Source organism: Lissotriton helveticus, chromosome 4_1, assembly GCF_964261635.1.
Source record: "Lissotriton helveticus chromosome 4_1, aLisHel1.1, whole genome shotgun sequence".
Classification (NCBI taxonomy): Eukaryota; Metazoa; Chordata; class Amphibia; order Caudata; family Salamandridae; genus Lissotriton; species Lissotriton helveticus.
The window spans coordinates 1,930,091,276-1,930,114,660 of NC_136063.1; the positions used below are offsets into that span (position 1 = coordinate 1,930,091,276).

At 48.6% G+C, this 23,385-nt stretch overlaps 1 protein-coding gene across 5 annotated transcripts in view; it reads left to right on the plus strand.

Moving 5' to 3' along the window:
• The window catches only part of ATP11C (ATPase phospholipid transporting 11C (ATP11C blood group)), a 905,856-nt gene that overhangs the window by 645,106 nt on the left and 237,365 nt on the right, over positions 1-23,385 (plus strand). For all 5 annotated transcript variants that reach the window (XM_078688608.1, XM_078688607.1, XM_078688609.1 and 2 more), the window contains exons 14-15: positions 2,115-2,272; positions 4,309-4,380. In XM_078688608.1, coding sequence (XP_078544734.1) covers positions 2,115-2,272; positions 4,309-4,380 — 230 coding nt within the window. The remainder of the gene's footprint in view (positions 1-2,114; positions 2,273-4,308; positions 4,381-23,385) is intronic.

Genomic DNA, 23,385 nt, shown 5'->3' on the forward strand with positions numbered 1-23,385 from the left:
CCCCTGCGCAATTCCCGGCGGCTGCCGCTGGTATTATGTTACAGTCACAGTAATTTATTTATGTAGATAGGAATGGAATGGATTGTGGCCGGCGGCCGCGATGCGGGTCCATGTGGCTGGTAGGGCTACGCCCCTACGCCCCAATGGACGCACCGCGGCTGGTTGTGCGGACTCATTGCTCTGTTACCTGTTGTCTCATCCGAATGAACCCTCCGCCATGGTTTGTTCTGTTGTTGTACTTGTTTAGCATCAGGATCGGTCTTTCACTTTTGTAACTGTTGAGATCTGTGGACCCTGATTATGCTTTTCAAATTGATCCCTTCTGCTCTTTCCTCCTTTAATGATCCTCTACAGACCCTCTTCCGCTCGCTCAAGGACCTCTTGCTGCCACCCATCCTATGGGGACAGGGCTGCATCAGGGTTTCACATCAACTCCAACGCAGTCTGTAATGCCTCCCGCTGATTCTAAACATTGCTGGTTTGACTTTTTGACAGAAAGCATGCACAGGGTGTGTATCTGTGCCACGGAGTTTCATTTACACCACTGCCAAGGCCTTCCGTCAACTGCCCTTCAGCATGTGTACGGGCTTGTTGCATTCCATCATCCTTTATCCAGTGATAACTCTTGACTAACTGTCTTTTATCTACTCTATATCTCTTTCTAACACAGACTTGCATTATGTTCACAGACCATCAGTATATCCATTGAACCACTGGTATGGCACATAAGCCTCCTATCTAAATGAGAAACTGACAATCTCTGGAGCAAATAGGTGTTCCAGAAATGCCTAATCTCTGGTTCTGGAACCCACACCCCCACCTTCAATCAAGAATGAGACATGAGCCAGTCATTCTCTGGTAGTGCCACAAGAATTTGGAACGTTGTGCCTCCATCCCCCCGCCTAACCAACTGCTTTTCACCTTCAAAAAGAACCTCAAGCTCCTCTAATTTGACAGACACTTTGGTTAATCGCCCTCGACCATACTTAAATACTCTCTCCACCAGATCTGAACTACCTTTGTTATGTGACCCCACCATCTAAACCGATGCTTTAACTGTGTACGACCTTTGACCAACTGCTGTAATTGTCTCATGTGGTAACTCCTGCATGCATCTACCGACGTAAATGTTTGATTACTGTAACTCGCTGCTACCCATCTATCCTGCTGCTGTTGTAAAGCGCTCAGATGCCTTTGGGCCATATCTGCGCTATATCAAATTGCAAAAATAAAACAAAATACCTAAAAAAAAACCACTCACCACTTATTATTCAATTATGCATCTTCTTCAGTCCTCTACACTCATAGTCCTAATTTAAACCACGCATGCATAGCACGTTATGTAGACGTCCTTTCAGCCCGTCCATACCATGGCACCAAAGCAAAGCATTGGTCAGATCACAGTTGTTTTCGTTACACATCTCTATCCAGCTGCAGATATTCATCTCCGAACCTTTCAGGATGAGTTAGCGTGACCACGCTCCCCATCATAGCATTGAAGCTATATAATTAACAGGCAATAGACAACCATGCATCCTATTGGGAAAATAAATGGTAAAGTCGTTTGGTGCGTACACCCATGCACATAGCACACTACTTGGATCTATGGTAGGATCAGACAAATGTATATCATAACATTCACTGTACAATCCATCTCTAAACAATAAGGGCCTGATTCATTAAGGTAAAGTTACACTTTTGTCTAAGTTTACGATTGTTTGCTATTTACAAAGGTATTTACTAGTAGTAACTTGACGACTGTAGAGTCTTCACACACAAAATGATAGGACTGTCCTATATTTTTATGTGCGGAGACTCCACAATCTTAACCTACTTGTACTATTAGTATCTTTACGACTGGGGAGTCTCTGCAAATACAAAGATACACCCCACTTTGGTTGGTGACTGGCCTGTGCAGTGGAAGGTGTCCCACAGTTATGCGTGGTGATGAGCAAGTGAGACATGAGTTTATTTCAAATTGTCTGTATTAATCGGAGGTCCTGGTTTCAGCCTTGTCTTGCTTACTCCTCGTGTTACAGTCTTCAGCCTCTGTATGTGAAGTCATGATGCAGTAAAAAGAAGGTGCTTGATTCTGTATTTTTATTCTTTTTTAGGAAAAGGAGGAGCTGTTTTTGCGTGCCTTATGTTTATGCCACACTGTTCGAATTAAAGAGCACGATCAGACTGATGGACGGCCCTTCTCGTCGGAGCGTAAATATTCCTACATTTCATCTTCCCCTGATGAAATTGCTTTGGTGACAGGAGCTAAAAAGTAAGTTCGCCATTGAGGTTCAGTTGAATAATATCTCACGTCTTAGAAATATTCTTTAATTTTGAGATATTCTGTAATATCTAGGACACGTGACTTTATCAACATGTGTATTTATGTAATCTTTATATTCATATTTTGATTTCTGTATCACAACGTGCTTCTAGATTGCAGCTTCAGAGCATCTGGAAGACAGAATGGCTGCAAACTGCTAGAGTGGTGATGTGGGTGTGTGGGGAGGGGGCCAATCTGACCATAGGGGGTAGATGATCTATACAGATGTGTGGGCATAGAGTTATATAAAAAATGCCTACAATTGTGCTGTCTTGCTTGACTCTTTACCTAAAAGTTGCTGCTTCTCAACTCGTTAGATCCCGTGTTTTTTTCATCCACCTTTGCCTTACGTTTTGGTTGAATGACTTCCTGTATGCCATGTATCGGAGCGGCTAGTGCCAAGAAGCACGCCAAAAGGATATGCATTCCATATAAGGGCAGGTCGCATGGGCGTCAATTCACCAAAATGCCTGGGGTAGCGGAAGTGACATCATAGACAATGTGACCTTGACTCTGAGTCACACACACACACACACACTTAACCATACACACACATTAACACAAACTCAGATAAACACACTCACCTACAAGCATGCATAAAACATAAATTTAAAAACATTTTTTTCTTACCTTAGCTGTCAGATATGGTCATATTCCAGCTAATTAATCTCCATTTTCTTATTACACTAATAGTGAATAATATTGTTCACTATTTGTGTAAAAAAAAATTGACAGTAAACCATGAAAATGGAGCTACGCGCAAAGTGCATTGGGGTGAGCTGCTTTGGTGTTCCAGGCACTGATTTTGCCACGTCTGAGGCCAGGAGTCGCAAAGGCATTGTCAAGGAGTATCAAGGGGCAACCAGGAGTCGCAGCTGCGACCCCTGGCAAACCCTAAATGACTTCCATGGTAGCTCACCCAGCAAGGATAGCTCATCTTGCATTTGGATCAAGTGGGTGCTTCACTAAGTGCCCTAGAGTAAGGAGCCTAGAAACAATGTTCATTTCGAAGACACTCTAGTGCTCAGGCCACTAATTGGAGAATGCACCCACGTGTCCAACTCTCTTGACTCTTGCAGTGGTCACTGCTTATTTTCACCAGTTAAAGATGTCTTCCGAGCTGGTAAAACAATATGTTCTAGTAAAGCTGTGATTGGACAACTTTATAGAAGGTCTTAAAATTGATTTCATATCCCGTAATGATGAGGGGCACAAGAGCGCTGGATGGCGGGAACACGTACGAGAGACAATTCCCTAGCCCTACTTTGTGGCTGGCATTGGTTGTATTCAGCAGCCCTGTAGCTGTCATAAATTCATTTGCTGAGAGGGTCCTTTGGCTCCTGCCTATGAGTGGAGAAGTGAGTCCATTACAGACCCTCTGCCCATGGACGTAATTTAGGGGTCACCAGGAATAGCAGCTGTGACCCCTGGCATAGACCGGTTAAAAAGGACAAATAGGGAGTAGGAGAGGAGGGACAAAGGTGAAATAGAGACAGAACAGGTAGGAAAGGATAACAGCGAGAGAGGGTAAACATGTATTATAAGGAGATCAGTGAGAAAGACACAGTTAAGATAGAGAGGAGGGGTGAACAAGAGTCAACAACATCTGAGTAAGACGTGGCGGATAATAGAAAAGTAAGACAGATCCCAATCAGCTGAGGGAAGGCTGACAGCGTGTCTTAAGTCATATGACATCACATCCTGTGATGTCATTGGGGTCAAAACATGTGACGCCACTTCCGCCACCCCAGGCGTTTTGGTGAATCGATGCCCATGACTCTGCCTTGGGATTCTTTTGTGCTCGGTACGTTTTCCATAGGATGATTAATCATGGGAGGGGATAGACCAAGTGGGACCCCTTTCATTAGCTAGTCAGCAGGGACGCGGGACCTAAAGAAAAATAGACATGACATTTTGTAAAAAATGTAATAGTTTAATGATCAAGTGAACCTGAAACTGTTTTGTCTGATCTTTTTACTGCACAGATATGGTTTTACATATTTGGGACTGGAGAATGAGTACATGAAAATACAAAATCAAAAACAAGAAACTGAAATGTAAGTAATGGCAACTACCAATCTTGCATTTAAAGAAAGGTGTTATTATTATTACATATGTAATCTATCTCATTTGTAAAACGGTTTTATGGCATTGCAGTGCCCTTAACCCAGTAATATCCGGGTAAATGTGGAAGCTGATTTACATTAAAAAAAACAGGCAAAGAACGGTTAATTTCATTCATGTGGCAGATAACTAAAAAGGCTGTCCTAGCGCCCTCTAATTCAACTGTGAAGATGATACACATTCCTTGGGATCTACACATCTCTCGCTCTAATAAAATCTTTTTGTTCGTTATTGGCTGATAAACAGATTGCCTCAACCCTCCTGTGACCCTGAGACTAACCTTTCAGTTGATTCAAAAAATGTTGTTTCTTTATTCTGCTTAGTATATGTTTATTTAGATGACGGCATATACTTGTTCAGTTTAGATTCATAGAACTGTTAAAACATGCTAATGTAGACCCAACTTTCCTAGGACAAAGATTGCATTCAGTAATGGGCGTGGCTTGATGTTCAGAAGCATGTTGTATGTTTTCGGGTCTTCATTGTATATGGGTTGGCTGCTCTTCCCCCCCAGTGGACGAGATTGTTCTGCCAGTGGGAACCTGCATCCCTCCCATTATGCAGTGGCAGGGAGTCACTTGCCAAATCATCTGTCAGCAGAAACTGTTCACAAAAGACACTTCCAGCCACCATTCAATCACACATTGCCATCCGAGAGGTTTCCACGCAACACTCCTATGTAGCGTCAGGCAGAGCAGGCACTGGCAAAACCAATACGTTTTGCTTGCATTTTCAATGACCACTCATTCCTATAGTGCCCATTGGTACATGTTGTGTGTGTTTGGTACGCGTGTTGAGCATTACGTGTGGGATTGCTGCTGGTGTTTATGTTCTGGGTGCTTTGTAGGGTCTCTCTGTCCGTCTGTCGTGTATCATTATGCGATCAAGTATCCCTCAGACTGTTTTAAACCGTGCTGTTCTGAAGCCTTTGTCAAAGAGTGAATTAATTTTGGGAATATTCCAGGAGCATAGCTATCAATAGTACTGAAGGTGCAGTGGCACAGATTACCAAATGTGTGAAGGGTTCTTTGCACCCCAGTTAACCTGTTGCATGCTTTTGCGTGCTTCTGTCGGCCAACGGCCATCGCACGCACTACCTCCGTAGTGCTGCGCACGTCCGTTGAACGACACGACCCCGCCCACTTATCAAAGACGCCGCACCGCAGCGGAATTGCCGCCGCGGTAAAAGGGTTAAGACTGTCATTATTATCTAACCAGGGGAGCCGTTTACTGCCCCTATATTAGGCCCCAGGGCAACCTCACTATGCCACTGCAAAATGCATAAGAAAGAGCAAAAAACAAAATGTTCCACTCCATTCACATGGGTGTAAAGATGGAAGTCAGTTGTAGGCGCTGGAGTTAGCGGGCGGGGGTGTTGCAGCACCCCCAGAATAACCATGCTGGAGTTCAGATGGTGAATATGAAATAAAGATGGCTTTAAATTATGTTTTCATCTTGTTACATCTGCTATGCTTCAAAGTCGGAGGTCAAATGTCAGACTGTGTCTTTTGAAAAACTGCTTATTCTTTTAACACCAAGATCAGTGTTAACTTTCTCTGACTGCAAAGTGAGAAGATTTTTTCAAGTAAACTATGTGATGATCCGCCAGGGGGAGAGGGAGTCTAAAAGGAAAGGGTGTAAGACACAAAAAAGTAAATACTTGTAAATGAACTGCTCAAATATTTCAGAATATATTAACAGTTGGGAAAGGACAAATAAAATACATATTTTGTAATTCTGAAATAAGATGGAAAAAAAGATTTTAAAAGGATTAAAACAAATCAAGACACTTACGTGGTGATACGCAAATGATAAATATTTTGTGAATCTCTATTTCCACACATTATTTTTGTGCACTTATTTATTTATTTATAAAGTTTTAAATAGCGCCTATGTTGTTTTATCTGCAAACATGTATGTCTGTGCAATTTATTTTTTAATTTTTTAATTTTATTTTGCAATAAACTACAATCGGTACATGATTACATAACGACAGGCAGTATCTATAAGCGTTCCATTCATTTAAACAGTTTCGCTTTTTCTCATACATTCCCATACTATTTGCTTGTATATATACAAGGTATACAGTTATGTGGGATTGTCTTTTGACACATTCACTTTTCATTCTAGTCTCCATTAGTCACTAACATCAGATAGTGCGTCCTCTTGTAGGGGTTCGCATATATTACCACGGAAGGTGTTCATTTTTCTCCACACCCAGGCCCATTTTTTGGGGCATCCCCTATGCACATAAACTGCTATTTCTGTTACCATAGCATTGTCCATGTCTTCGCACCAATTTCGCTTCATAGGAGTCTGCCTCGATCCCCAGTTATGGGCTATATTTCGCTTTGCCAGTGCCATACCAAGTGTTACCAAGTCCTGATTTGCGTGGTTACGGTCTGTTGGTTCCCATATATTGATTAGACATCGTTTTAGTTCTGGCGGCACCTCCACCCCCATGTCTTGTGATATTGTGTTCATGACCGCCTCCCAGTATAACATAATTTTGGGGCATTCCCAGATGATGTGTAGGAATGTACCAGGTAGGCCACACTTTCTCAGGCAAAGGGACGTGTCAGTAGTGCCCAGCTTATGAAGAAGCGTTTGTGTGTAATACGTTCAATGTAGGACTTTCAATTGTAGCAGCCTCAGTTTTGAGGGGATTGCTTTCTTCTTTGGAGATGCCAACGCTGCCTGCCGATCTGCCTCATCTAATGGTCCCAATTCTCTCTCCCATCGTTCCTTAAGGGCTACCATTGGGTCTTGTTGATTGTTTATTATTTTTCGATATTTCTAGGGAGATGGCTTTCTTATTCAAATGATCTGTGAGGAGTCTATCTTCCAGAGGTGAGGCTTCTGGTAGTTGTCTACCCTGCTGGTGTACGCTTTGGAGTGCATACCTAACCTGCAAGTATCTAAAGGTCTCTTTGTGTGCCAACCCGTATGTTTTTTGTAATTGGTCAAATGGGATGACCTCTCCTTTCTTCCAGATATCCCCGACCTGTGTAATGCCTATCAGGTTCCATTGTCGGAAACCCTTTGTATTTCTCAGTTTACATAGGCGTTGGGTGTCCCATAGTGGCGTAGCCTTTGTGATTACATCCTCCCATCCCATCGCGCACTGTGCTTCAAACTATATCATGATCGTATGGGCAGTAGAGCCCGTAAGTGTCAGTCACCGTGTTTTATTGTATTATGCAGTGGCGATTCCTCCATGGGGGCGTTTGGGCGCAGCCCCCCCCCTGCTTTCTCGCCGTGCGAGAAGGCAGAAACAAATGGTAGTGAATTTATTGCCGTAATATAACTACCATTGTTTCTGCCTTCTCGCACGGCGAGAAAGCAGAACTTCTTGGTTTACAGTGGTGGTGTTACTCGAGGGCAGGGCGGAGTGGCTTGGGGGAGTGGCTTGCCCACTGTTGTTAATACTGTCTGTTTGGGGTGCTGAGGCCGCCCAAATAGACAGTATTAACAACAGTGGGAAAACCACCCCCCAAGCCACTCCCCCCTCCCCTCGAGTAACACCACCATTCACTCTCCCTGTTCTCTCTGTATGCTGCAGCAGCAGCATACAGAGAGAAAATGACGTAGCCTGGGGCAGCCGGCCGCACCAATGAAAAACGTGGCGGTGGAGAGGGAGGCTGCCTGCCGCGCTGCCTTCCTGATGACGTGCTGCAGGACTTCAAAACGAGGACGGCGGGAATCGGGACGGAGTCTCCGGACGGTAAGTTTACTATTTTATTTTAAATATATTTGTTGTAATGTGTTGTTTCCAGTCCAAACCCCTCCCGCCTCCCCCCTCATGTCGTCGCGAGTGCGACCCCATTTCCAACCCCCTCCCCCCCTGTACCCCCCCCGCCCGTGACTGTTCCAAGGGGATAGTGGTGAGCCCACTTCAATTTCTGTCTAGATGCAGAATGATCTCCGGCTGAATAGGTTTCTGTTTGTTTCATCGAGGACCGCAGCGTTGGGTGACAACTAATACACTACCCAGTGGCTAGGTAGGCATCCCTAAGGGTAACTGTTGTGTACAATACAGCCTCGAACCATCGAATGGTTCCCCATGCTGTGCCTGAGGGTCGGGGGAACGGGCTGCAACTGGTGACTCACCATTTTTAATCAGTGACTGGATCACATTTTCAGTGCGGTACATGCTCAAAAGATGAAACGGTCTATAGCACTATATTTAGACATTTACATGTGGTAGATGGGCTTGTAGGTTAAAGAGTAAATTGCATAATCCATATGCTCAAATGTATGCTACATTTCTAATACTAGCAATTACTGTGTTACTAGGTGCGCCTCTGGGCTAGAGAGAGAGCGCGAGAATGGGTCGGTGGCACTTTACAAAACATTATCATGTCAGCTGAATGTCAGTGAAGATGTAATCAGCAATCACATTTAAGGGAATGCACTGTTTTGAAATATTGGTTTCGACCTTAGTTTTGTCCGTCTCATAGTGCTGTATTTAATTTCTTCCACACAATGTATTAATCCTGAAAGTATATAAAGATGCGATGTCCCGCCTGGCCAGGTTTTAAACAGCTGAACTATAGGTAAAATACACAGCAGAGGTCAAGCTAACTCCGTTTTGGGCATGCTGTTACAAATACATTGCTAAAGGAATGTGTGCAAATTATATTACTGAAGGATGGTGCAGGAGTGCACTGCAATTCACATAATGCACATTTTCACTGAAAAGTGCATTACATTTAACAATCGTGCACTTCTACAGATAATTTTATAAAGCAATGATTTGCCCACTCTTTAAAAAAAAAAAAAAAAAAAAAAAAAAACCTCCCCAGAACCTCCCTTATGATAGTCAGGCTACCTCGCTTAGCTTGCAACATAACACTCATCCACGAATTTTACGCCCTACCACTTTCAAATGTCACCAGCCGCCACTGGTATTATGCCCCCAGAATTCCTTCTTTGTCAAGGAGGTGTCTGTCCATGCGGAATGCTGGCTCGTCCTGCGGCACATGAAGCCATTGGTTTATTACCATGAGTTGTGAAGCTCGGTGGTATTGTTTTATATTAAGGAGAGCTATTCCTCCATCATACCACCCTCGCATGAGTTTGTGCATGGCTATCCGACTTGTTCTACCGTCCCATAGCAGATTGCTTACTTCCGCGTAGATCGCTAAGAAATATGTGGGAGCGACCAGGAATGGCGTATTTTGAAGGGCGTATAGAAACCTAGGAAACGCCATAATTTTAAACAGGGCTGCTCTTCCAAGCAGTGTTAACGGCAATGAGCGCCAATGTTTGACATTGTTATGAAGTCGTGTCAGTGGCTGTGTGAGATTTTCTGTGATGAAGCATGTGTGGCTGTGTGTTATGTACATACCAAGATATTTGAACCCTTCATTCGTAATTTGTATATCGCAGTGCCGCGGGAGCCTCAGTGCGGGCCCGTGTAATATATAAATGAGGGATTTTGTCTAGTTTATCGTGTATCCAGAGGCTCGCCCATACGGCGCACATATATCTAGTAGACAGTTTATGGAGCGTGTACGGGACGCCAGATAGAGGAGTATATCGTCCGCATAGAGCGAGATACGGTCTTCCCATCCCATCGCCCACTTCAGTCCACGAATGACCATGTCTAGCCGGACCCATGCCGCCAGAGGCTCCAGCACCAGCGCGAAAAGTAGAGTTCTACTGGTAGCCCGTTGGGCCCCAGTGCTTTCTCAGTGTGTAACACCCAGATCGCTAGTTGAAGTTCGTCACTGGTCACATCGTTTTCCAACTCCCAGGCATCTTCCGGTCCCAAGGTTATGTCTGTGCAACTTTAGTAGCGATTTAAATGGAAAGTGTACTTGCTGTCTGTAAATGACAGTTTGCAACCACAGCATTCTTTAGTAATATATTTGCAACAGTGTGCTCCAAAATGCCCGACTTGCTGCATACTACACTCTCTTACCACTGTATTGCTGGATATATTTGCTGCACTTGTTGTTTGTGCAATTCTTGGATTTTTCACAATCCCTATGACTTCAGTGATGTAATTTTGATGACAGCACTTCCAGTTTGAAAATTGTTCCAGCACCACTGAAGACCGTAATGAGAAATATTAAAGCATACATTAGACTGGGCATATTGATTGTGGACAACCATGAGGGCTCATCAGTTGCAGTGCTTGCTGGGCTCAGTGCCTAAAACTTGACCCATTTTAGATGATGAAAGAAAATGCCCTTGAGAACGGTGTAGGGTAGTTGAGGCTGTACGCTGGTGTTCAGTGGTGGATGAAGGTGGCTCTGCGGGAGCTGCGGGCCCCATGCTGTTGTCAGAGGAGCACCGTCTGCCACTTCTGTAACAGCAGCCTTTGGTCCCATAGCTGGCGATGACTGCCTATAAGGAGCAGCTGCTACCTAGCCCCAGTGGTAAAGGGTTATCGGTGTGCTACCAAATGGATAGTGTGTGGGAATTATGGACTGACCTAGTGCTCGGAGAGTAGGGATGAGCAAGTATTAGGTGGGCACCAGTGATGAGTAGATGGTAACTGGTTGTGAGAAGGGCAGCAGTGCAAGGCAGGTGTGTGCAGGGCACTATAAAGAGATGGTAGAAGGGTATGGGTGAACTGTGCTTTTGGTAGAGTGATGGTGATGAACAGATCTTACAATAGTAGACGTGAGGAAGTGTTAGTCTTGTAGACTTGGTGGGCATGATGGTAGGAGCTTTTATGTAAGCATGAGGTAGGCTTGTAGCAAGCAGGTAAGAGGGTACAGATAGGCAAGCCATATCAGGGTCCTGTGTGTAGTGCTAGGAGTGTCCTATGTGTAACCATGATTTGATGGTGGTAGAAGGGCGACAGTGGGGAACAGGTGATATGAGGGCAGCTATGACTGGAGGATTAGGTGCTGAGCAGGTGGTAGAATGGTAAGTAGTAGTTACTGGGTGGGCGGAAGGCAGCGCACGCTGGTGAGGATGTGTCAGGATGGAGGTCGGACACTGACATCATAATAAAATGTTGCAAAAGCGTACACTTTATCGCATAAACATTAATTAAAAAAAGTCACGATTTACCCCATGGACCTAGTGAGATGAGGTTGAGGGATGCATGCATAGACAAAAACATCACAGTTCAGATTTAGACTGCATATGTAGTAGTGACTATATTTGTGTCTTATTTGTGCGTGGTCAAGGTGTTTTTATTGCTTAGTTCATGTCATATCATTTTTTAGGGGACTCCCAGGATCTGTGAAGTCACCTCTACTGCACCATGATTTTGGTGAAATGACATCACTTAAGTAATTAAGTGTTTGCAAACATGACACATGATGTCTTCATGGTATGATTGACTCGTTTTCACACCAAAGAGCCTTGTGTAGAATGCTGGGATCTTATTGGTTTCAGTTGTTGAATGTGCTTATCTCTGGTGTCCATAGGGATGAGCTGGCGAGCACTGCAGTACAGTGAGTCTGAAGCCTGAAGATTACATTTGGAAAAACAATATTCAACCCCCACAAGAGGGTTAACAGTGATCATCAAAGTGAAGGTGTTCTACCCACAGCGTTTGTCAGATGGGGAAACCAGAGAGTGAACCCAATACTAAAACCCTTGCCCCCTATAGTAATCTGAGAATTCATGTAGCCCGGTGCCTGTCTTCAGGCTTCAACACAATGAAATACCAAAATACCTGTTAGCTTCAACATACGCTCTGCACAAGAAATACGGCTGGCCTACTGTGTTTGTCATACATTTTAATAATAATAAGATTGAACCCACGGCATCTGATATATCTTTTCCAGTCAGCTATTGATATACAGTCATAAAATCACAAAAATGTACAAAATGACAGTTGGCAAAACAATATATAAGCCTTGCTATAAAGACATAATGATTCTCAAAGTACAAATCTTCTATGAGAGTTGTTTGAGGGAGAAAACAACAAAACCTCTGTGTGCCATCATGATTGGTGAAATTCTATGTTGCATATTAACTGTATACAAGCTTTAAAACCGTGTATTGATAATCCACCCTCAAAGGTAAATTGCCTTTAACATATGCTCTTTGCTATAAATATGTTATCCCTAAAATAAACAGATCAGGGCTATAGCCTTTTTTTTTTTTTTTAAGAACTTTATTCGTGATTGTACATGTTCAGCGTGGTACATAGTCAACAGTAGCACGACATACATCACGGTTTTCATTTTTCATCCCCAACCTACCCATAATTTCAAAGCTTTGAACATTTGTTTTCAAGTTCAGCGTCATTCCCAACAGTTATAGGTTCTGTGTACTCCATGTGGTGCCCCCCTCCTCCCCTTACCCTCCCCAACTAACCCTCCCCCCACCCATCCAACTTTGGTGCTTAGTCTTTCTGCCCTTTCGATCCACGCTCCCCAGTGCTGTTCCGTCTCTACCAGGATTTGCAGTGATTCAGTCATCGCCCAACCCCCACACATCACAATGCCTTTCTCATGCTATCAGAATTCCTCTGGGGTCTAGCACGCTTAAGTGACTTGGGACTGGGGTTGATCAATGTCTTCCAATGCTAGGAGCGTAGTCTCCCAGTCCAGTGCCACCGGGATTTTCCGCCTCCCCCCTTCTTCCTCCTTCCTAAGGGCAGCACCCTCTGCTCTACCCCATTTCACTACTTCCGTTCGCCATTGCTCCACCATAGGCGCTCCCAGGGATTTCCACTGCATTGTAATTTGCCGGACTGCTATGAGCAGGGCCAAGTCTATAAATCTCAGTTTGGGCTTCAACTTCTTAGGGCGAGGTCTGGCTCCTATCAGGCAATACAATGCACTATCCTTCACTTGAATCCGGGTCACCTCCCGTAGCGTCTGGCACACCTCACTCCAGTACCCCCTCAGTCTCGGGCATGACCAGAGCATATGGAGGAAGTCTGCCTCGTCGGTTTTACATCTCGGGCATTGATGGGAGGCACTGGGGAACATTTTATGTATCCTCTTCGGGGTAAGGTACGCCCTATGGAGGATCATGGCTTGGATGTATTTAAATCTAGCATTTCTGGAGACCCTCCTCGGGTGTTCCAGAGCCACCTGCCAGGTCGTGTCTGTGAATTCCTCCCCGGTATCTCGGGACCAGAGCTCTCTTAGGGTGTCAAGGGAGATCGCGGCCTGGGCCCTGATCCCGGTATACAGCCATCGGACCAAGTGTCCCCCGGTCCCCATGTAGTGCATTAGGTGTACCAGTTCGTGTTGCTGTGGGCGGGTGCTTTGGGGCGCCCATGTCGTCCTAATGTAGTGAGAGATCGTGGCGTGTAGTAAGTAGTGTCTGTCCGACGCCCCAGTCACCTGCACGAAAGTACGGTGATCTAGTAGTAGGTCGTCCCCAAAGACGCTGCCCACCCCTTCAATTCCACTCGCCGTCCAGTCCCTAAGGGCATGTCTAGTGAGTCGTCCCTGTGGTGTCGGGATGCCGAGCAGTGGTATGTTGTCCGCGTATGGCAGAGCAGCGGACGTATAGGCCTGAGCCTAGGAGGGCAACGCGGAGCAGTGGGTGGCACTCCCGCGGAATTCTGCTTTTGGGTAGCAGTAAGGCGTGTAATTCCCCTCGGTCTAAACGGCCCGCCGTCCATCCTATCTCCTGGAGGTTCCTCCCCGCCAGCCAGTAAGACAACCATTGAAGTTGGCTTGCATAAAAGTAGCCTTGGAAATCAGGAGCCCCCAGTCCTCCCTGTGAGGTACTGAGTTGTAGTTTCCGCAGACCAACCCGCCGTCTACCCGGCCCCCATATCAGGGTAATCAGTAGGGATTTCAGGGACTCAAAGGTACGGCGCGGTACGCATATGGGTAGATTCACAAAGTAGTATAGCAGGCGTGGTAGCATGACCATCTTAGATATCGCGACGCGGCCTATGACCGACAAGGGGAGCGAGGTCCAGAAGCCGATACTACCCCGGAGGCCGGTTATAGCCCTAGAAATGTTGCCTTCTAGTTGGTCCTCCGGCTCCCGGTATACGTGTATTCCCAGGTATTTAAAGCTTATTTGGGCCACCTGGATTATATAATCGCCAAATGGCAGAGACGGCGGGCGGGGTCCCTCATGGAAGTAAAACCCCGTTGATTTGTCCGGGTTGATAGCCAACCCCGAGGCCGTTTCGAATCGGCGGAAGGTGTCGTATAGTGTTGTATGGTCGGCTTCCAGATCCCGTAGGTACAGCAGCATATCGTCTGCGTATATTGAGAGAAGGTGATACGAACCCGCCACCAGTATCCCTCTCTCCTCCGCGTGTTGGCGTAGGGCAATTGCTAATGGTTCCAGTGCCAGCACGAATAACAGTGGGGGCAGGGGACAACCCTGCCTGGTGCCCCGGTGAACTGGGTATTCGTCCGACACATGGCGTCCCGTGCTCGCCCTAGCAGTGGGACCGGTATACAGCAGCGTGATCCATCGTATCAGTGGGTCCGGGAACCCGAATCGGCGCAGGGCCTCGAACATAAAGGGCCAAGAGAGCGAGTCGAATGCCTGCTTTAGGTCCAACGAGATACAACCCGCGCGCGCCAGCATAGCCGGCGTCGCCGTCATGACAGCGTGCAGGCGTCTCGTGTTGCGGGAAGTGCTGCGTCCCGGGAGAAACCCGCATTGGTCGCAGTGGATAAGTGTGCTCAGGTGGGGCTGAATTCAGAGGGCAATGGCCTTACTCAGGATTTTGTATTCTGTAGCCAACATGGACAATGGTCTGTAGTTCGCGAGCTCTAGAGCATCCCTATCCGGCTTAGGGATAGATATCACCATAGCCTGCATGGTCGAGTGTGGCAAGTGACCTTTCTCGAATGCCTCCTTGTAAATTCGTTCCAGGACCGGCACTAGTATGTCGGCATAAGTGGAGAAGAACTCCACTGGGAGTCCATCCATGCCCGGGGTTTTGTTTCTATTCAGGTGTTTGATTGCGGCGCGTATTTCGTGTTGGGTGATAGGGCCTGTCATGGATTCTCGTACCTCTGCCGTCAGTTGGGGAAAGGGGAGGTCCCGCATGAAATCAGTCAGAAGGGCAGGGTCTTCCGGTCCGGGTCGGGCATACAGGGCCTGTAAGTGATCATAAAACGCCCGGTTTATGCCGCATTGTGTGTCTACCAAGGTGCCCCTTGGGTCGCGTATCCGAGTGATAACCGGGGTGTCCGGCTTATCTCGTATGATGCTGGCAAGCAACGCCCCTGAGCGGTCTGTCTCTGTATGTTGCCGTTGCAAGTAGGTCTTGTAGTCCATATTACGCAGCGTTTCTAATGTTTCAGCGTGTAAGATATGTTGTGTCTGCAAAGCCAGCTTCCTCCCATGGGTCTTCCACTGCTCCCCGCTCAAGTTCCGCCAGGCGGTCCTCCACCGCACACAGCTTCTGGTGGATCTCTTGTCTGGCGCCCACTAATTTCCCGATCGCCTCTCCCCTCACTACCACCTTCATCGCATCCCAGACTATGAGGTTAGAGGAGGCTGTATCCCAGTTAATCTCCCAGTACCGTGACAGGGTCTCCGAGAGAGCAGTTTTAAACGGGCCGTCTTCTAAGTGTCGGGGGTTGAGTCTCCACGTAGGGACGGGAGTCGGGATCCTGCCCCAGGAGGTAGCGCACCTGAGGAGCCTGTGATCCGAGAAGGTCTTTGCCAGATATTCCGGGGCGTTCATCTGTGAGATCAGTGCTTGGGAACATATGAAGCGGTCTATGCGTGTATGCAGGTCATGTACAGGGGAGTAAAAGGAGTATTCCTTATGTGTGGGGTGTGCCTCCCGCCATACGACTCTGAGTCTCCAGCCTTCCACCCATGCTTTGAATGTGTCGGTGAGCTTAGTCGCGCCGGCCGCCTGGAGGGGCGGGTGCGACCTATCTAGGGTCAGGTCCAGCACAGCATTCCAGTCCCCGCCAAGCACCCAGGGAATGTCCGCCCACGGGGAGAGGGCCCTCCCGACCCTCTGTAGAAATGAATCCTGATCGTAATTCGGAGCATATATACTGCCTAGGACTATCAACTTGCCATTTAAGGCCCCTTTCACCAGGATGTATCTGCCCTGATCGTCCACTTTCTGTTCAATGGCAGTGAACGGTGTTCCGTGTCGCACCCAGATGGAGGCCCCTCTGCAGAATGCAGAGTAGGATGTTGTGTATATAGTACCTCTCCACTTTTTCCGTAGCTTCTGAGCCTCGGATATCGTAAGGTGTGTCTCCTGTAAGAAGGCGATTTGTGTATGCTGCCTAAGGAGATAGGCGTGGACCCGGTGTCGTTTTGGCACTGCCCCCAACCCACGCACGTTCCAGGTGACTATCTTATATGTGCCTGTCTGGTCAGCCATGGTCAGTGTGTGGGGAAGTCAATCTCGGGGTTGAGCCTATTTCGGGAACATCGGGGAGCGGAAGACAGAAGTGTGCACCTGTAAAAAATGTTAACAGTTCTAAACCAAACCTGGCACAGCCATACAACCTAGCTGAGCCCAACGTTAACAGTAACAACCTATAGAGCCAAATGTATGTGCATTCGCCTTGGGGGGGTGGGTCCAGCACACATACAGTCATTTCGTTAGCAATTCCGGTCTCCACCGGCTCAACTGTGGCCCGCCCCGGCACTCAATGCAATCAGCTTGTGTTCACGGACAGGGTTTCATACTAGACCAGTATCGGTCATGAGCCGCACCCCGGGGCTCCACCGTGCAGTACCTGTTCTAGCAGTTTTTGGTGGGGGGGAACGAGTTCTTGTGTGTCCATTCCACTCCTACACCCCTCCCCCGCCTCCACCACCGCTCCTGCAGTGTCCAACCCCCGGGGACTAGGCATATCAAAAAAGGATACTCTTGTGCTTTGTAGGAAACTCGCTGCAGCCGCCGTGGAGGATTCTACTCGGGGAACCTCCGGCAGGTCAGCTGTCTATGAGATCATCTGCAGCTCTAGGCGTGATGGTGGGAAAGAGCAGCACACTGTTGTCTGAGTCCGAGTGACCGGTGGTGTCCTCGGAATCCGAGGTTATTTTCGCTGAGTCCTCTCTGATTGTGCCGGCCAGCGAGATGGCCTCCCGTTGTCCATCCCTCTGGTGGTTCCTTGACGGGCCGCGTTCAGTGTTTCTTCTTCCGGAGACAGTTTGGGATCGGCGACTACCTCCCGGCTCCTCCTCCGGTGCTCTCGCCTCCGCGTCCTGGGATGCCTCTTGGCTGCCGTCTATGCCTGTCACCTCTAGCCATTCCTCAGTGTCCGTTGGACTTTCAAAGAAGTGGGACTTCTTTCCGTGGATAATCTTCAGGCGGGCGGGGAAGAGTAAAGCATATTTCAGGTGCGCGCTTCTCAGTTTCTTCTTCACCTCCAGGTAGGAGGCCCTCTGCTTCTGCACCATATTCATATAGTCAGGGTAGAGCGATATCCTCGGTTTTCGAAGTGGATGGTGGATTTCTCTCGAGCTTTCCTCAGGAGGGTGTCCCTGTCCCGGTAATTAAGAATGCGGACAATGAGAGGGCGAGGCGGACGCCCCGGCTGGAGCTGTCCCGTCGGGATCCTATGCGCTCGTTCCACACAGAAGTACGGAGAGAGTCCGTCCGTCGCCACATGGTCTCTGAACCATTGTTCCATGAACTCCGCAGCCCGCGGTTCCTCACATCTTTCCGGCAGGCCAATCACCCGTATGTTATTCCTTCGGTTGCGGCCTTCCGCATCCTCGACCCGGTCCATCAGTGTGGCCATCTGCCCCTGGATAGCCTGGATAGATTTACCGTGGTCCGCCACCTTGGGTGTGATGTCCGTGAGCGTCATTCCCTGGTCCTTGACCCTGTCAGCTAACTTGCCATGGTCTGCCTTTAGTAGGGACAGGTCACTGGTGAGGGTCCCCAGTTGGTGCTCCAGCGCATGTCGGGAGTCTCGGATCTCTTGGAGAATGAGGTCCAGCTTGTCCGGCTGTACCCCACTCTGCTCTGCCTGGCCAGCCCCTCCGTGTCTCATTCCGTCTTCCCCAGCTCCACTCAGCGGGCCGGATCCCGTCGGCTCGCTCGGACCCTCCACAGTTCTCAGCCCCTTTCGACCCATGGTGTCCTAAACCAGGTGGTCGTCGCCGAGTCCGTCAGGTGTCTCTCGGTGGGTAGTTCGTACACAGTGGCCTTCTCAGTACCGGGTGATTGAGCAGGGGGCCCAGGAGACAGCCGCTCGTGGTCCGGCAGTGGCTCTACTGTCCAGAGGTCGTAGGGTTAATGCAGTCGGTCTCCGTGCAGGTCCCGCTCCGCACACACTGTGGCCCCCTGTTCACGTGTAAAGAACCCAGCAGCCTCGTTGCGGTGTCAGCCCTCCGGCCGCGGGGTGCGTCCCCGTCTCCTAAAGCGGTGCCTCAGGCGTTCCCGCTTCCAGTCCACAGGTGGGGGGATGGGCCGGCGCGCTGTGCGGTTCGGGTCCGGGTAGAAACAGTCTCCTCCGGGGGGGCCCAGGCCCGCGTCTGGGCCCCTGCAGAGAGGATCCCCCCCCTGATGTGATCGCTTCCTGAGGCCGGGGCCCCCGCAGGGCCAGGGTCGTCTTCAGAGGCGGCCTCGGTCCCACACAGAGCACCGTGTCCAGTCTCGGCCCTTCTCAGCCCCCGGCCGCAAACAGCTCGCCGCCCCCGGTGCCTTCAAGGGCGGAGTATTGTGCGCAGGGTGTTCCAGGGCCCCCAGTAGTGTAAAGGGCTCACCTCGCCCCCGGCCCTCGCCGCAGTCCGGCGGCACAAAATGGCGGATCCGCTCTGCCCAGCGATCCTCGGCGGAGCCTCGGTGCTCCCGCTCTGGTCCCCCTCGCTCCACCACGGTCACTCCTCTTCAATGCGATGGTATCCACGGATGGCCAGCCGGTCGGCTCCGTCTCACGCGGGGTGCTCCCGTGCCGTCCCCCGTCGGATCCCAGTGCTCTCAGGGCCGCCGGAGGGTCGGCAGCGCACTCTACCCCCACGGTTTCACGGGCCTGCTCCACGGGTCTCGGCGCGGCCCGGAGATCGCTCTTAACGGCGTTCTTTCTCGCCGCCGCTCAGGGTCCCCGACTCCAGGCAGTGTCCCGCTGCAGTTGCAGGTGGTTTCAGCGCTCAAGATCCCCTGTGTGTCCGTGTGTTGACGGATTAAGCCCGGCCGGGCACGGAGCACTAGTCAGAGCCGTCCGCCATCGTGGCTGGTCGGCCACGCCCCCCAGGGCTATAGCCTTGATCATCGGTTTGTCACTTCATCCAACTCAGTCGTGCTATATTGAGCACGAGCTTTCTTACAAAGAAAAAAAGTGCAATTCCAGCACTCTTTTTCTGCAGAAGTACACAACTTCAGCCTAGTTGAAATCTCTACTTCGGTAAATGTCAACATTTGGATGGAGCAAATCCCCTCTCTCGTTTTGCTTCTTAAAATAATTTTTGTTGATTGCATAATGTCTAGTACTAAAAATGTTTTGCACTTTTTTGAGTCACTTGATTGTTTTTACTACATGACAATAGATTTGGCAAAAATGGAGATTCACCACATAAATATAAGCCGAGTTGTAGAATATAACGAGATTTCCTGCTTTGATAGTTGCTTGCAAGAGTTTATATTTGAAGTATAAATAGTGCAGGGAATAAAGCGATCCAGCAGCTATTTTTTAGCCAGAACTGATATCCTAACTGGAGCTCCAGTGAAATATGCAGAATGTGTCTTGTTGTAATTTGCCAAGACAGGGACACAATCAGCAGGGCCCACACGTTATGTGCTTTCTATTTGGATTATTGTATCCCGAGCAGGTAGCTGACTGGACGCTCGATCTAAACATTGAAATAAGATACGCCTACCGATCTCGGACCATCACCGGAAATTCACAATGAGGAACTGAACAGTATTTTAATTGAAGGATGCCCACTACCTTCTCAGTTTGAGGCGGATCTGCACCAACACACCTAGTGGATAGGAAATAGACAAAAGTGGAGATAAGACTCACTACCATTCCACAAAGCATCCACCGAGAAGTAAGATTTTCGAATATAACCCCAGGTACAGAACCAGACACAACCAGGCGACAGAAGCCGTTGTGTCTACACATATAGGTTATCCTACAAATAGAAGGCTTTTGCCATCTACGACTGTTTCCTGCTTAAACGAGAGTGAAATAATTGTTGGTCTTGAAAAAGATGGAATAAAATGTTAACCCATGGAAACGCGTCGACGCACACTAAGTAGTACACAACCCCTCAGCATCGCACTACTTGAACGGCTAAACTATATGGAAATGTTGTCAAGTATTGTTTGTATTATATAGCAATACGGGGTGTGTGTATATCACTAAGACCAAGTGAATAGGTCTGGTACATCACTTTTTTTATAAATTCTCTCGTATGTTTGCATTTATCTGTGAATGTTGTTTTTTCATATTGTTTTTAATTGTGAGATGGCATATAAAATTGTATGGTAAAGTTTTAATGAAACATATTAAATTAATTTGTAACCAAATAAATTGCAATCTATGGAATTCAGTGGTCTTTGAGGCATATATAGTTATAGGGACTACAGTATGTTGTTGGTGAGTGAAAGGAGTGAATGATATCTTGAGTCTCATCAAGTGTGTGACAATTCACTTTAAATAATCTACCCATTGGGATCTTGCTACTTTACACTTCCTATTTGGAGCAGCAACCTGCAAGGTGTGAGATGAGATTTCTTATTTTCACTCCCAGCTGGGCCCGACACAAAAGTCTCAATTAAAGGGCCATCAGCCCTCAATATGTTTGAGTTATATCCTAGCATGGAGCTATCTGGAGTCTAACACCTAAATGCCAATGCACTGGAAGGAAACAAAGACACTCGGCTTGTTACCACTTCACAAGTGCATAAGAGAAAGTGTGTATATATGAAAGTATTTCATATTTCTATAACGCAAACCTATCTAAAACACAACAGTGCACTCAATAGGAGAGGAAGTTAGGTTGTTGACGGTTACTGCATTGTTATGTAGCATTCTTTTAAAGAGGTGAGTCTTCAAATCATTTCTAAATTGAAGCATGTTGGGGTGGTCCTGATGCATATAGGGCTATTGTTCTAGATCTTGGGTGCATGGATGAGAAAGACTTGCTGTCTTTAAAAAAAAAAAAAGGAAATTATACTTCATAGTCTGCGATGTGTTGGTGGGGTTCCTGGTTGCAGGTATGCCAAGAAACACCAGAAATGAGCATGTCTGCAAGATAAGCGGGGATGCATATCATGATGGCTTTGTAAATGATAAAGCTTGTTTTGAAGATGGTGTAGGCCGGCAAAAGAAGCCAATGGAGTTCCATCAGTACAGGGGTGTTTTTAATGTTTTTAACCAGGGACAGGTCACTGGTGAGGGTCCCCAGTTGGTGCTCCAGCGCATGTCGGGAGTCTCGGATCTCTTGGAGAATGAGGTCCAGCTTGTCCGGCTGTACCCCACTCTGCTCTGCCTGGCCAGCCCCTCCGTGTCTCATTCCGTCTTCCCCAGCTCCACTCAGCGGGCCGGATCCCGTCGGCTCGCTCGGACCCTCCACAGTTCTCAGCCCCTTTCGACCCATGGTGTCCTAAACCAGGTGGTCGTCGCCGAGTCCGTCAGGTGTCTCTCGGTGGGTAGTTCGTACACAGTGGCCTTCTCAGTACCGGGTGATTGAGCAGGGGGCCCAGGAGACAGCCGCTCGTGGTCCGGCAGTGGCTCTACTGTCCAGAGGTCGTAGGGTTAATGCAGTCGGTCTCCGTGCAGGTCCCGCTCCGCACACACTGTGGCCCCCTGTTCACGTGTAAAGAACCCAGCAGCCTCGTTGCGGTGTCAGCCCTCCGGCCGCGGGGTGCGTCCCCGTCTCCTAAAGCGGTGCCTCAGGCGTTCCCGCTTCCAGTCCACAGGTGGGGGGATGGGCCGGCGCGCTGTGCGGTTCGGGTCCGGGTAGAAACAGTCTCCTCCGGGGGGGCCCAGGCCCGCGTCTGGGCCCCTGCAGAGAGGATCCCCCCCCTGATGTGATCGCTTCCTGAGGCCGGGGCCCCCGCAGGGCCAGGGTCGTCTTCAGAGGCGGCCTCGGTCCCACACAGAGCACCGTGTCCAGTCTCGGCCCTTCTCAGCCCCCGGGCGCAAACAGCTCGCCGCCCCCGGTGCCTTCAAGGGCGGAGTATTGTGCGCAGGGTGTTCCAGGGCCCCCAGTAGTGTAAAGGGCTCACCTCTCCCCCGGCCCTCGCCGCAGTCCGGCGGCACAAAATGGCGGATCCGCTCTGCCCAGCGATCCTCGGCGGAGCCTCGGTGCTCCCGCTCTGGTCCCCCTCGCTCCACCACGGTCACTCCTCTTCAATGCGATGGTATCCACGGATGGCCAGCCGGTCGGCTCCGTCTCACGCGGGGTGCTCCCGTGCCGTCCCCCGTCGGATCCCAGTGCTCTCAGGGCCGCCGGAGGGTCGGCAGTGCACTCTACCCCCACGGTTTCACGGGCCTGCTCCACGGGTCTCGGCGCGGCCCGGAGATCGCTCTTAACGGCGTTCTTTCTCGCCGCCGCTCAGGGTCCCCGACTCCAGGCAGTGTCCCGCTGCAGTTGCAGGTGGTTTCAGCGCTCAAGATCCCCTGTGTGTCCGTGTGTTGACGGATTAAGCCCGGCCGGGCACGGAGCACTAGTCAGAGCCGTCCGCCATCGTGGCTGGTCGGCCACGCCCCCCAGGGCTATAGCCTTGATCATCGGTTTGTCACTTCATCCAACTCAGTCGTGCTATATTGAGCACGAGCTTTCTTACAAAGAAAAAAAGTGCAATTCCAGCACTCTTTTTCTGCAGAAGTACACAACTTCAGCCTAGTTGAAATCTCTACTTCGGTAAATGTCAACATTTGGATGGAGCAAATCCCCTCTCTCGTTTTGCTTCTTAAAATAATTTTTGTTGATTGCATAATGTCTAGTACTAAAAATGTTTTGCACTTTTTTGAGTCACTTGATTGTTTTTACTACATGACAATAGATTTGGCAAAAATGGAGATTCACCACATAAATATAAGCCGAGTTGTAGAATATAACGAGATTTCCTGCTTTGATAGTTGCTTGCAAGA